Here is a 13192-nt window from a genome sequence, read left to right as displayed (position 1 = left end):
CCCCCAAAGCTGTCTGAAGGAATAGGCTGCAGATACTGAAAAAAAGCTTATATGCTTTAGGTTATCAGTGTGAAGGGACTTCCAGTTAAGTGCACAGAGGAATTTCATCTACCGTTGCCTTTCCACCTTTCTCTTATGGCGCACATTGCAAGTAAAATTCAAGCTGAAGATTTAAAAAAAAAAAAAAAATCCAAGGGGAAGTACGCCTTAGGCTGATGCCACACGTGGCGTTTTTCCGCTGCATATTTTCTAATTCTCTCGGCGGCTGAAAAACGCCCGATATCATCATCCATAGAAATAACTTGAAAAGACGCAAAGCAAACCACACAATGCGGAAATACGCTAGAAAACGCCTTAGCACGGATTTTTCAAGCGTTGGCCGAAATACGCCAGTATTTGCAAAGCAAGCTATTCCTATGTATACACAAAGGCAGCTGCCAGACCTAGCGGAAATACGCAGCGTTTTTTGCTATTTTGCACTATTAGCACCATGGAAACGGGATTTGCTTACGTCACCAGTACTAGGCTGAAAAACGCCATAGTCTCGGGCTGTGTGGCTTGTGTGGCGTTTTTAGGCTGAGAAAAAACGCAGCGGAAAAACGCCACGTGTGGCATCAGCCTTACCTAGCGCTATATTTGGGAGGAATTAAAGTATTCCTTTAAACATTAATTAAACCCAACAGAATTGTTTTACTATCAATAAAGATGAATTATATCTCAGCTGTGATTAGGTACAAGATACTGCTTTGTTATTACAGATAAAAAGGAGATATTTTTCTTAAAATTCAAATGTTTCAAACTTTGAAATATTTGATGAAAACAGAGTCTCTGGGAAGGGCTTTCTCATAATTCTGCATAACAGGTTTCCAGAAAATGGATCCCATACCTGTATTGTAGAAATCCAAAAAATAGGAAAAAAAGCTTCAGCAGGTTTACTGCAAAACATTTATATGGGTGAGTCACCTATTACAGGAGATAGAGATATATAATAAGGCTGGCCACTAAAGGTAATATTTCATCAGTAACTGTTGCATATATTGCAGCTTATTTTATCCATTTGTAACAATTTCATTTATATGGAAATTACTTATACATTTTGCATCTAAACATGTTAAGGCAATTTCAATACATAAAGGATTACATTACCCTGGATAGGCCCTGTATGGGCAGTTTCCTCTCATTGGTGTGGTTAGACACGTGTAAACGTGCAGTGGCCCCCAAGAGTGTTTTTTTGTGGATTCGGTTCAACTGGACCTCCATTTTCTTTTACGGAACTGTTTTTAATGGATTTCTAAGGACATTGGATCAACACTTATGGATTTATTATTTGGACTGTATGCTTTATTCACTTTGCACTTGTGTTTGATCATCTTATATATTATTGTTTCAACAAAGCTATGCACATTGTGGCATTATCTATGCTTAATCGCTGCTCTATCACTTTAATGTTAATGTATGATGAAGCATTACTTTGCTTAACATTGTAGCATTACCTATGCTTAATTGCTGCACTATCACTATCACTATTGACCCGAAACATGTTGTGTTACCACTGCCCACAATAAATGTTTTGCCGTAAACCTGCTGAAGCTTTTTTCCTATTTTTTGGATTTCTACAATCGTATTTGGCTGCAGCACAGAGCAGCAACTAGGAACTAAAGCTTTTTTTCGCAAGTATTTTATACAAAGTTCACCAATCATTTTTTATTTTTACCATACCTGTATTGTCAGTGGACAATGTGCATATGATGATTTAGAATTGCCACCATACCAGTTAGCTGCTAAATATTTCTCCAGAGCCAGGTGTACTAGTACTGAGTGTTTGTGAGTTATACAGTGCTTTTTACTAATGCCCTAATGTATTTTAACTAGCCTAGTGCCATGTATTTATAAATACAATGTGCAGAGGTATTCCTGACTTACTTTTCTGTAGTGTCATTCTTGGGTGTTGGTGGCATAGTTTTGATGCTTTATTCCTTGCTGATTGCTTTCATTTCCACTGCTAATTTTACTCATTAAAATTCAGTTACCTTTCCCTCTTCTCTGGTTCTTTTTTCTTATTTCCTGCCATTCTTTCATGCGGGCAGTAAAGGTTCAAAGGAGCAACGACAGGCAACCTCCCAGGAACTTCTCTGCCAACAGCCACAGTCGCCTGCCCACCTGCCAACATTATAACACCTACCACCACCCTGACCATTGCAGGACGCCAGCCATGAAATGCCAGAAACCACCTCCTCAAAAACTCCTTCGTAATATGCCACCCCTTTTTTTAATCCTGGCTTTTCCTTTAAAGGGTCACTAAGAGCAAAACATGAAAATTGGTCAGATATCATACTCATCCTAGGCTCAAATTTTAAATGAAACAGATAGACGAAGGGTGAAATTGGGATAAATCCTATTCCTGATTCATATATTCCTATTGTTGTAAAATGCAACAATAGCTAGTTTAGCTAGTGTCTGTAGCAGCATTCTGTCAGCAGGGCTTATGAGGCAGTGTCCCAACTAACACAGCCCCATGTTATGACCCATCAGCCATTGGCAGAGGGTGGGAGTTGTACCTGAACAACAGCTCAAGGCTCTCAGGGTTGGTAACAACAATATGAAATGTTACTGCCCTCTTGCCCCTGCTATGCCTGCTGCGGTGAATTTACACTTGCAGTTGGGTTGCCATTTTATTAACTACCACTAAATATCTACATTTCTTATACATTTCATTTGTGACCACTTTTCATTTATAGCTTCTGGTATCCCTTTAATCTGCCCCTTCTCTTTTTTCCATGCTTTCCCATTCCAGACATTAAAAGCTTTGCTTTATTTTATCAGCTTTCCCAGCTAACAAGAAATATATAGAATGTTATGTTTTCTGGTGTTAGCACGTTCTGTGCTTTTTTTTCTTGTGAAAGTATGACTGGATGAGTGAGCAGTTAAATACATTTCATTGCCTGTGGGTTCCAGAGAAACTAAAGATAGATGTGTTTTGTAGTAATTCTGATTCATTAAAAAATGATCTTTTTAAGCAAAAGCAACATTTAAATTGTACTGGATCAGTATTTTTAAACTTTAATTTGTGTGAGAGTAGTGATTAGCATGTAGTTACCCATTTTGGCCCATATGGATTATCTATGCATATCTTACTCATTTAAGTAATTGTGACATCTTTTGGTGGATTCCTGAGATTAACATTTAAACAGATTCCATACAATTTCTGTCTGAAAAGTGCTTACTGAAATTCATATGTGAGATTAAATATATATATAAGCTCAGTAGGTAAATTACATTCACAACTCCCCAGTTGTTTGCAACTGTATATCTCATAATTCCTGGAGACATTGACTCAGTATTCCAAGCTGTCATGCTGTCCCAGGGTGATGCTTACCGCCACTGCTCTGGGATCCTGGCTTGGATGCATGTAAGTTACAGTATCAGCAGAGTGCCACTTGTATGTGGCCTTAGCTCACTGCTCTTGACAGCTGGTCTGTAGGTTTTTATTAAATGCTGTTCTAAATGTAGCCCACTTTATAAATAGATGTGGCACTACCTGCTGGTGTTTCTCTATTTGGCGCTTCCAGGAGTCCTGAGCCCCGCTTACTATGGGGGAACAGCTATTACTTTGTTCGTTGGCGTGCCTCCACCCAGGATAGGGATAGTGTGAACTATAGCTCCCCTCCCGGGACTTTGATGTTATGCTCCTGTTTAAGGGGATCCCAGCACCCCTGGTACCTTGCCCCCTTCCTGGGGTAGTTGCTTACCAGGCAGGCGAATCCTCCAGGAGTGATACACACACACACTGATGTAATGCTGAACAAGTGTTGTGTTTATTGGCAGAGTGGTAGACAGCTTTGGCACCCAGAATACAGATTATGTCAGGATACTTTCTCTAAGCTTTGGATGTCCCCCTCTCTTGGGATACCGGCCACACTCCAGCCAAATGACCCTCCCTCTGAGGTTCCCTCCGGTACTCACGCCGAGATACCCTACTCTAGGGCTACCCCCGGTACTCACGCCGAGCAGACACCCCCTGGAGACCTCACCCCGGAAATGTCGACCAGCTATCCCCCAGATTAGGCACACTCCTATTCCTAGCTCTTGTATCCCTGACTCCAGCTATCAGTGCTGGGAGATCTTAATCTCATCTGTCTCCTGGTGGGGCCAAGCTGCCCAGCTAAATAATCCTGTCTACCACTCCTAGAATGGTCTATAACACACATCTAACTCACTAGACCCAGCCTGTCACTATCCTCTAGCCAGAGGGGTCCCAGGCATAAGACCTGCAGGCACATGGCTGCACAGCTTTATATACTGTGTGCACCCTGTGGCCTAACTATTGAACTGCAGGGAAGCTAACTCCCTGTTAACCCTTATAGTGCCAACCACCCAAGGTGTCCCACTACTAAAGTGTTACCCTCCCTGGGGCCTATCCTGGGGGCAACCACCCTAGGGGACCCAGATTTTGGGGATCCCTACATAAATATGCTATTCTAGTTGAGGCCCATTCTACCTATGTGAAACTCGAGTTAGACAGGTCAGAGGATATGTACCTATTAAACTAATATACTGTGATGTTAGCATCCAGAGTGACCTTAATTCTAAAGAGTATCAGTATTATATATATATATATATTTGTAAGGACCAGCACTCTCTTGCATTAGACTTAAAACAACAAAATGTCTTTATTTCACATATCGCCTGTGTCCAGTATTTCAGTCCACATTTGGTGCTTTATCAAGGATATGTATATGTATATATATATGTATATATATGTGTATATGTGTATATATATATATATATATATATATATATATATATATATATATATATATATAAATACTGATACTCTTTAGAATTAAGATCACTCTGGATGCTAACAATATACACTTGACAATATATGCACCATCACTTAGAATCCTTGCTTTATATTTTTGTCTCTTGGTAGTGGCTAATGATATCATGTAAGAGGAACATTGCATTACAGTATTATGTAATATATGTCTCCTTTTTCGCAGCAGCATTGGTATCTTCATCCTTCTCTCCTACCTCCATGAGTGCTTACAGCTTGAGTTCTCTCAACACGGGGACATTGCCCCGTAGCCTGTATCCAACCAGCCCTCGTGGGACACTAATGAGGCGCAGAATGAAAAAGAAGGACTTCAAAAGTTCATGTAAGTCCATGCACTATTTAACTTTCCTTTGAATAGCATGAGCTTAGAACAGTGTTTCCCAGTGATGCAATAAACTTTTTAATGACTTTTTTTAAACCATTTTGAATATCACTGCACTAACAGTAATTAGAAAGAATATTGTTTTGGGAGAAGCAATGGTCAATGGCAAGTTAGTGCCAAAATCACTGTCGAAGAGAAGTACATTGTACAATACAGTCCAAAAAGCCTTTGCTTGCCATGAGTGACTAAAGCCATAGTACCAATAACCCACATATGTGTATTCTCCATCATTAAAATTCCATGTTACTGAGACTGAACAAATCTGTCACCCTAACAGAGCTTAATAATTGCATGTTGAATGGTAGAAGTAAATATATAAGTATATATAAGAGTATTTAGCTACAGTCATGGCCAAAATTGTTGGCACCCCAGAAATTTTTCCAAAAAATCAAGTATTTCTCACAGAAAAGTATTGCAGTAACACATGTTTTGCTATACACATATCTATTCCCTTTGTGTGTATTAGAACAGAACAAAAAAGGGAGGAAAAAAAGCAAATTGGACATAATGTCACACAAAACTCCAAAAATGGGCTGGACAAAATTATTGGCCCCCTTTCAAAATTGTGGATAAATAACATTGTTTCAAACATGTGATGCTCCTTTAAACTCACCTGGGGCAAGTAACAGGTGTGGGCAATATAAAAATCACACCTGAAAGCAGATAAAAAGGAGAGAAGTTCACTTAGTCTTTGCATTGTGTGTCTGTGTGTGCCACACTAAGCATGGACAACAGAAAGAGGAGAAGAGAACTGTCTGAGGACTTGAGAACCAAAATTGTGGAAAAATATCAACAATCTCAAGGTTACAAGTTTATCTCCAGAGATCTAGATTTGCCTTTGTCCACAGTGCGCAACATTATCAAGACGTTTTTAACCCATGGCACTGTAGCTAATCTTCCTGGGCTCGAACGGAAGAGAAAAATTGATGAAAGGTTGCAACGCAGTATAGTCCGGATGGTGGATAAGCAGCCCCAAACAAGTTCCAAAGAAATTCAAGCTGTCCTGCAGGCTCAGGGAGCATCAGTGTCAGCGCCAACTATCCGTCGACATTTAAAGGAGACATATTAGATAAATGGGGAAAACCCTAATTTTGTAGGCAATTATGAATAATATACGGTGCTGGTTTCCCTTTGGGCTAAACATTATTCTTATCTGTAACAATGGCCCCTTTATTGGAGCTCCCTATAGATCATATCACTTCTCTGTTGGTGTGTGAAATGAAGAGTGGGCGTGTCCTAACGGTCCCTGCCAGAAGCACAGTAGGAGGGGGAGAGCCAATCACAGCCCTGCAGTCACACAAGCACAGACAGGCTTCAGATCCCTATCAGGTCAGCCTAGCTGCTGATTGGTTCCTATCCTACAGTGCAGTCTATGGAGGGCCGCTGGCTCCCCAGCTCATCCAGAGAATTCAGCCAGCAGGAAGTGGAACAGATGGGCAGGGCTAGTGAGGTTTTGGTGGAATTTCTCAAAAAATCAGTTCGAAACACAACATTTTTAAGCACAATCCTTCAGTATCTAGAGGAGTATAATTCACTGGCACATTCATAATTTTTATAGGATATGTCTCCTTTAAATGAAATGAAACGCTATGGCAGTATTTATAGTTTATGTATGTGAGTGTATAGATTGGTAGGTGTGGGTTAGGTGTGCTGGGTTTACTTGGATGGGTTGAACTTGATGGACACTGGTCTTTTTTCAACCCTATGTAACTATGTAGGAGACCCAGGAGGACCCCACTGCTGACACAGAGACATAAAAAAGCAAGACTACAGTTTGCCAAAATGTACTTGAGTAAGCCACAATCCTTCTGGGAAAACGTCTTGTGGACAGATGAGACCAAGATAGAGCTTTTTGGTAAAGCACATCATTTTACTGTTTACTGAAAACGGAATGAGGCCTACAAAGAAAAGAACACAGTACCTACAGTGAAAAATGGTGGAGGTTCAATTATGTTTTGGGGTTGTTTTGCTGCCTCTGGCACTGGGTGCCATGAATGTGTGCAAGGCATCATGAAATCTGAGGATTACCAAAGGATTTTGGGTTGCACTGTAGAGCCCAGAGTCAGAAACCTGGGTTTGCGCCTGAGATCTTGGGTCTTCCAGCAGGACAATGACCCCAAACATACGTCAAAAAGCACCCAGAAATGGATGGCAACAAAGCGCAGGGAGTTCTGAAGTGGCCAGCAATGAGTCCAGATCTAAATCCCACTGAACATCTGTGGAGAGATCTTAAAATTGCTGTTGGGAAAAGGCCTTTCCAATAAGAGAGACCTGGAACAGTTTGTAAAGGAAGAGTGGTCCAAAATTCCCAGTGAGAGGTGTAAGAAGCTTATTGATGGTTATAGGAAGCGACTGATTTCAGTTATTTTTTCCAAAGGGTGTGCAACCAAATATTTACTTAAAGGTGCCAATAATTTTGTCCAGCCCATTTTTGGAGTTCTGTGTGACATTATGTCCAATTTGCTTTTTTTCCTCCCTTTTTTGTTCTGTTCTAATACACACAAAGGGAATAGACATGTGTATAGCAAAACATGTGTTACTGCAATACTTTTCTGTGAGAAATACTTGATTTTCTGGAAAAATTGCTGGGGTGCCAACAATTTTGGCCATGACTGTATCTCTTCTGCAGATTTCATGGCTTTGATTTAAATACCACGTGTCGGCTTATTTTATTTAAGGATGAATAATGCTTGTTCATTGCAAGAAAAAAACACCAAACTGTTCATCTATGAAAGGTCACAGTCAGTAAAGGCAGCACTTGCCTCAGATTTATGAATATAATCTGAATGTTCCTAATGAAGCCTTCATGTTGTTTTCCTTTTAATAGTGAAGGTTAAAACTTAGAAGACATGAAAAAGGTTATATTATAAGACAAGGAGTGAAAAGCAGCCATCTTTAGTAATAAACAAGTTATTGTTATGTTTGTAAAGACTGATAACATGGCATTTTATTATCAGAAGCATGCTATACTGAGGATCAGTCTGAGTAATAACTACAGGAAAGAATGGAGCAACATAGGTAGAACATCCTATGAAGTCAAAGAAAGAGAAATAATTTGGGGATGGATGACCTACCCCATACAGACACAGTTCAGCCCTCAGATTCACACAGCTAATGTACAATTATAGATTGCTTTCCTGAAATAATACTAGTGAGGAGCCAGTGAATTATGTTGCTGGTACAAAGACTATATTAGTTCAGTTTAGTCTTGTTGGGTTTCTCTTTGTTTAAAGAAATATGTATTTTGAATAAAAATATTGTTCTTGGAAATGTTTAGCAGTTATTTGACTATGGAAATACCTTTTACAGATTCAGTTAGTTAATATTTAGTAGGGGTTGGTTGTATTTAACAGAGCTCCCCATTCAGAAGAACTAGTTTAGGGTGCAGTCTCTGCTGTGCTGTGTGAACTATGTTTTTCAACTGGCTAGACAGTATTATTGCTCTCTTTTAAACTAAATATAGAAAACTGACCCTTATGTTCACCAACCCATCTTTGTGCTACTGTGACCTGTATACAGACTGATTCCCCTCATGTGTGTAAGGAAAAGTGCCTTACCGGCACGGCGGGGACGCCCGCCGCGCCGTCTGCTCCCTGTGCCGGCTCTCTCCTAGGTGCGCGCGCGCACTTCCGCATCTTAAAGGCGCATGCGCGCTGACGTCATGACGTCAGCGCGCAAAGGCGCGAAATTCAAAATATTTAAAGGGCCATTTGTATTAGATTCATTGCCCGTGATAGAATTTTATTCTGGTGCCTTCCTGAGCCTTGTTCCTGTTGTGTTTACTTGTTTTGACCCGGCTTGCTCCTGACTATTCTGATTATCCATATCTGACCTCGGCTTGTACTTTGACTACGATTTCGTCTCATCCTGCTGTATTGATTACCCGGTTTGACCCTTGCCTGTCTGACTATCCTTGATTGCTGCCCGCCCCGACCTTGCCTGCCTGACGATGACCTTGTTTAACCCTATTTGTACCGTGATCTTCGGCCTAACTGACTTTCTACAGTCGTGCCCCATTGCTAGCCAGAACTCCTGCTTTGCACCTCTCGTATAAGTCCAGGTGGCATCCGAGTAGCTGAGGGCTCCTCCCGAAGCCAAAGGCGGTCACGCTACTGGTGAAGCACGAGCTGAGACCAGGGTGCTTGGCACTAGCTCTGGTATTGGGTGCCGACCGTGACATTATCACGGGCCATGGAGGACCAAGATCACGTTGAGTCCGCTGCTGCTCCTCCCACTCCATCTGCTACTACTGAAGCGCTTCTTACTGCCCTGCTACAGCGTTTGGAGGATCAGGAGCAAAAGCAGAATTATCTCCTGCAGGGTTTTCACAACCTAACCCGCCAGCTGGAGACTTCGCAATCTCCGCAGCAGCAGCCTGTTCCTAGTTTTTCCCCTTCTGTGGGGGCATCTGCTATGGGAGGTAACACCTATAGGCCCCAGGAGCCTAAAATTGCATTTCCTGAGAAATTCTCTGGGGACAGGTCCAAATTTTTCGTCTTCAAAGAGGCATGTAAACTATATCTTAGCTTTTTCCCTCATTCTTTCCCTTCTGGTGTGGAAAAAGTAAAATTTGTTATGACCCTTCTAGTGGGGGATCCCCAGGTTTGGGCCCTTAGACTGCCTCCTTCCGATCCTGCTCGTTCTTCCCTTGAGGTATTCTTTGATACTATGGCACTTACGATGACGATGACCCGGATCGTGCATCATCAGCCGATTCGGCGATTCGTAAACTGCGCCAAGGGAGACGGGATGCAGAGGTGTATTGCACAGAGTTCCGCCGGTGGGCAGGAGAGACCGAGTGGAACGATGCGGCCCTGCGCAGTCAGTTCCGTATCGGGCTATCCGACTCTATTAAAGATAGCCTGGTTAATTGCCCCTTGTCGTCCAGTCTGGATGATCTCATGTCCCTAGCCATCCAGATCGATAGGAGACAAAGGGAGAGAAGGAGTGAAAGGGGTCATACTGCTTTCTCTGGGGCTACTTATGGGAAACCTGACTTAGTGACCAATGTTAAGTCTTCGGCTTCCCCGGTGTCTCCACCTCAGGAGGAGCCTATGCAACTAGGCCTATTCCATCTCTCTCCTGAGGAAAAGACACGCAGGCGGACCCTTGGGTTATGTATATATTGTGGGGACAAGGGTCATTTTCTCAAACAATGCACCAAGAGGCCGGGAAACGCCCAAGCCTAAATAAAGAAGGGGAGCTTCATTTGGGTGCAGGCGTTTCCTCTCCCCAATTTGCCTCCAAGGTTCAGCTACCGGTCAAACTGTCCTGGCCTACGGACTCTGTTAACTTGTCTGCTTTCGTGGACTCTGGGGCAGAGGGTAACTTTATTGAGGCCACATTTGCTGCTAAACATGGCATTCCTGTGGTCCCTCTAAGTGTTCCCATGAGGTTATTTACGGTGGACAAAAGACCTTTAGGGTCTGGTGTAGTAGATAAGAAAACTGTATCTTTATCCTTATGTGTGAACAATTTCCATGTTGAAGAGATAGTCCTTTTTCTTATTGAAGGTGCCTCTTCCCCACTCATTTTGGGTTTACCCTGGCTCCAGGTTCATAACCCCCAGATTAATTGGGTTACTGGGGAGGTGTCTCAATGGGGTTCTTGTTGTAGGGGTATTTGTATTCCCTCAACTATAGCAGCCACCTCACTTGAGGGGTTACCTGCAGCCTATTCGGCTTATGCCGATGTCTTTTCCAAAAAGGCGGCCGAAACCTTACCCCCACACAGACAGTATGACTGTCCCATTGATCTGGTTCCAGGTTCCTCTCCCCCTCGTGGTCGTACATACCCTCTTTCCCTACCTGAGTCCCAGTCCATGAAGGAATATATCCAGGAAAACCTCGAAAGAGGTTTTATCCGGCCTTCTAATTCTCCTGCAGGGGCTGGGTTTTTCTTTGTGGGTAAGAAGGATGGAGGTCTCCGTCCTTGTATAGATTACAGGGGTTTAAACAAAGTCACTATTAAAAATCGCTACCCTCTTCCTCTAATTTCTGAGTTATTTGATCAGGTTAAAGCTGCCAAGATCTATACCAAGCTTGATCTTAGAGGCGCATACAATCTCATCCGTATTAGAGAGGGGGATGAGTGGAAAACTGCTTTTAACACCAGGGACGGCCACTACGAGTATTTAGTAATGCCCTTTGGGCTCTGTAACGCCCCCGCAGTTTTTCAAGAATTTGTCAACGACATCTTTCGTGACCTGCTGGGGGTATTCGTAGTGGTCTACCTTGACGATATTCTTATTTTCTCTTCTAATCTAAATGAACATCGTAAACATGTGTGTGAGGTCTTAAAAAGACTAAGGGAGAACAACCTGTATGCAAAACTAGAGAAATGTACCTTTGAAGTCTCTACTGTCCAGTTTTTGGGTTTTATTATTTCCGGCAAGGGTCTAGAGATGGATCCAGGCAAAGTGAGAGCTGTCCTAGATTGGGCCCAACCCTTTTCGTTACGCGCAATACAAAGTTTTCTTGGTTTTGCCAATTATTATCGTCAATTCATTAAGAATTTTTCTCTAATTGTAGCTCCCATCACGAATCTAACCAAGAAGGGCGCTGATCCCAGTATATGGCCTCCTGAGGCTGTACAAGCATTTGAAACCCTCAAAAAAGAGTTTAGTTCTGCCCCTATCCTTAGATCTCCCGATTCCGCTCTCCCTTTCTTTGTAGAGGTAGATGCCTCTGAGGTAGGAGCTGGGGCAGTCCTTTCCCAAAGACACCCGATAACAAATAAGATGCATCCCTGTGCCTTTTTCTCTAGAAAGTTTTCACCTGCAGAGGTCAATTACGACATAGGGAACAGGGAACTGTTGGCCGTGAAATTGGCCTTCGAGGAATGGCGTCATCTCCCAGAGGGGGCTAAACATCTAGTTACGGTCTATACCGACCATAAAAATTTACTTTATATTGAATCCGCTAAGCGCCTGAACCCAAGGCAAGCCAGGTGGGCTTTATTCTTTTCAAGGTTCAATTTTTCTTTAACTTTTAAGCCCGGGTCAAAGAATACTAAGGCAGATGCACTCTCTAGGAGTTTCAATTCTGTTTCCTCCGACTCTAGTGAGTGTACTCCCATCATTCCCAGGGAGCTAATTATTGCAACTTTGGAATCTGACCTCTCTTTCTTATTGTCCCCGTTACAATCTTCTGCTCCTATTGAAACCCCATCTGGTAAATGGTTTGTCCCTGAGGAGTTTAGGGAACAAGTATTAAGAGAGGTTCATGATTCTAAAATGGCAGGTCATCCAGGAGTTGCAAAAACCATTTCTTTGTTGTCCCGCCATATTTGGTGGCCATCCTTCAAGCAGGATGCTAAAACTTTCGTCAATTCCTGTCCAATTTGTCAGAGGTCTAAATCATCTCATCAGCAGCCCCAGGGTCTGTTAAATCCCTTACCCATTCCAATGAAGCCTTGGTCCCACATCTCTATGGATTTTATTGTGGAGTTACCCCCTTCTCAGGGTAAAACAGTAATTTGGGTGGTGGTCGATAGATTTAGTAAAATGGCTCATTTTATTCCTCTCCCACACCTCCCTTCTGCTAAAACCCTGGCTGATTTATTCATTACTCATATTTTTAAGTTTCATGGGTTTCCAGTGAATATTGTTTCTGACAGGGGAGTTCTGTTTGTGTCAAGATTTTGGCGTGCTTTCTGTTCTTTAGTTGGGACGGAATTATCCTTTTCCTCTGCCTACCACCCCCAAACTAACGGTCAAACCGAAAGGGTGAACCAGTCCCTTGAGCAGTATCTCAGGTGCTATGTGTCCGATAACCAGTCCACATGGTCTGAACTACTTCCCTGGGCAGAATTTGCATACAATAATGCTACCCATTCCTCCTCAGGGAGGTCTCCTTTCTTTGTCGTTTATGGGTTACACCCCAAAGCATTTTCTTTTTCTGGCTCTAATTCCCCCGTACCTTCTGCCAATTCCTCTGTCTTAAGGTTTTCCGAAATCTGGTCGCTAGTTCATG

The 13192-nt window shown here is 42.4% G+C and overlaps 1 protein-coding gene across 9 annotated transcripts in view; it reads left to right on the top strand.

The window, feature by feature from the left end:
• The window catches only part of grip1 (glutamate receptor interacting protein 1), a 285619-nt gene that overhangs the window by 242098 nt on the left and 30329 nt on the right, over window positions 1-13192 (top strand). For 5 of the 9 annotated variants that reach the window (XM_018092250.2, XM_031898920.1, XM_031898921.1 and 2 more), the window contains exons 10-11: window positions 2088-2249; window positions 5007-5159. In XM_018092250.2, coding sequence (XP_017947739.1) covers window positions 2088-2249; window positions 5007-5159 — 315 coding nt within the window. Of the gene's footprint in view, window positions 1-2087; window positions 2250-5003; window positions 5160-13192 lie in introns of all 9 variants that reach the window. The other 4 variants (XM_012959909.3, XM_031898925.1, XM_031898923.1 and 1 more) reach the window with 2 other exon arrangements.

This window comes from Xenopus tropicalis, chromosome 3 (assembly GCF_000004195.4).
Source record: "Xenopus tropicalis strain Nigerian chromosome 3, UCB_Xtro_10.0, whole genome shotgun sequence".
In the NCBI taxonomy this organism is placed as follows: domain Eukaryota; kingdom Metazoa; phylum Chordata; class Amphibia; order Anura; family Pipidae; genus Xenopus; species Xenopus tropicalis.
Note: the sequence above shows the minus strand (reverse complement) of the source record. Positions and strands in the feature narration are given on the sequence as shown.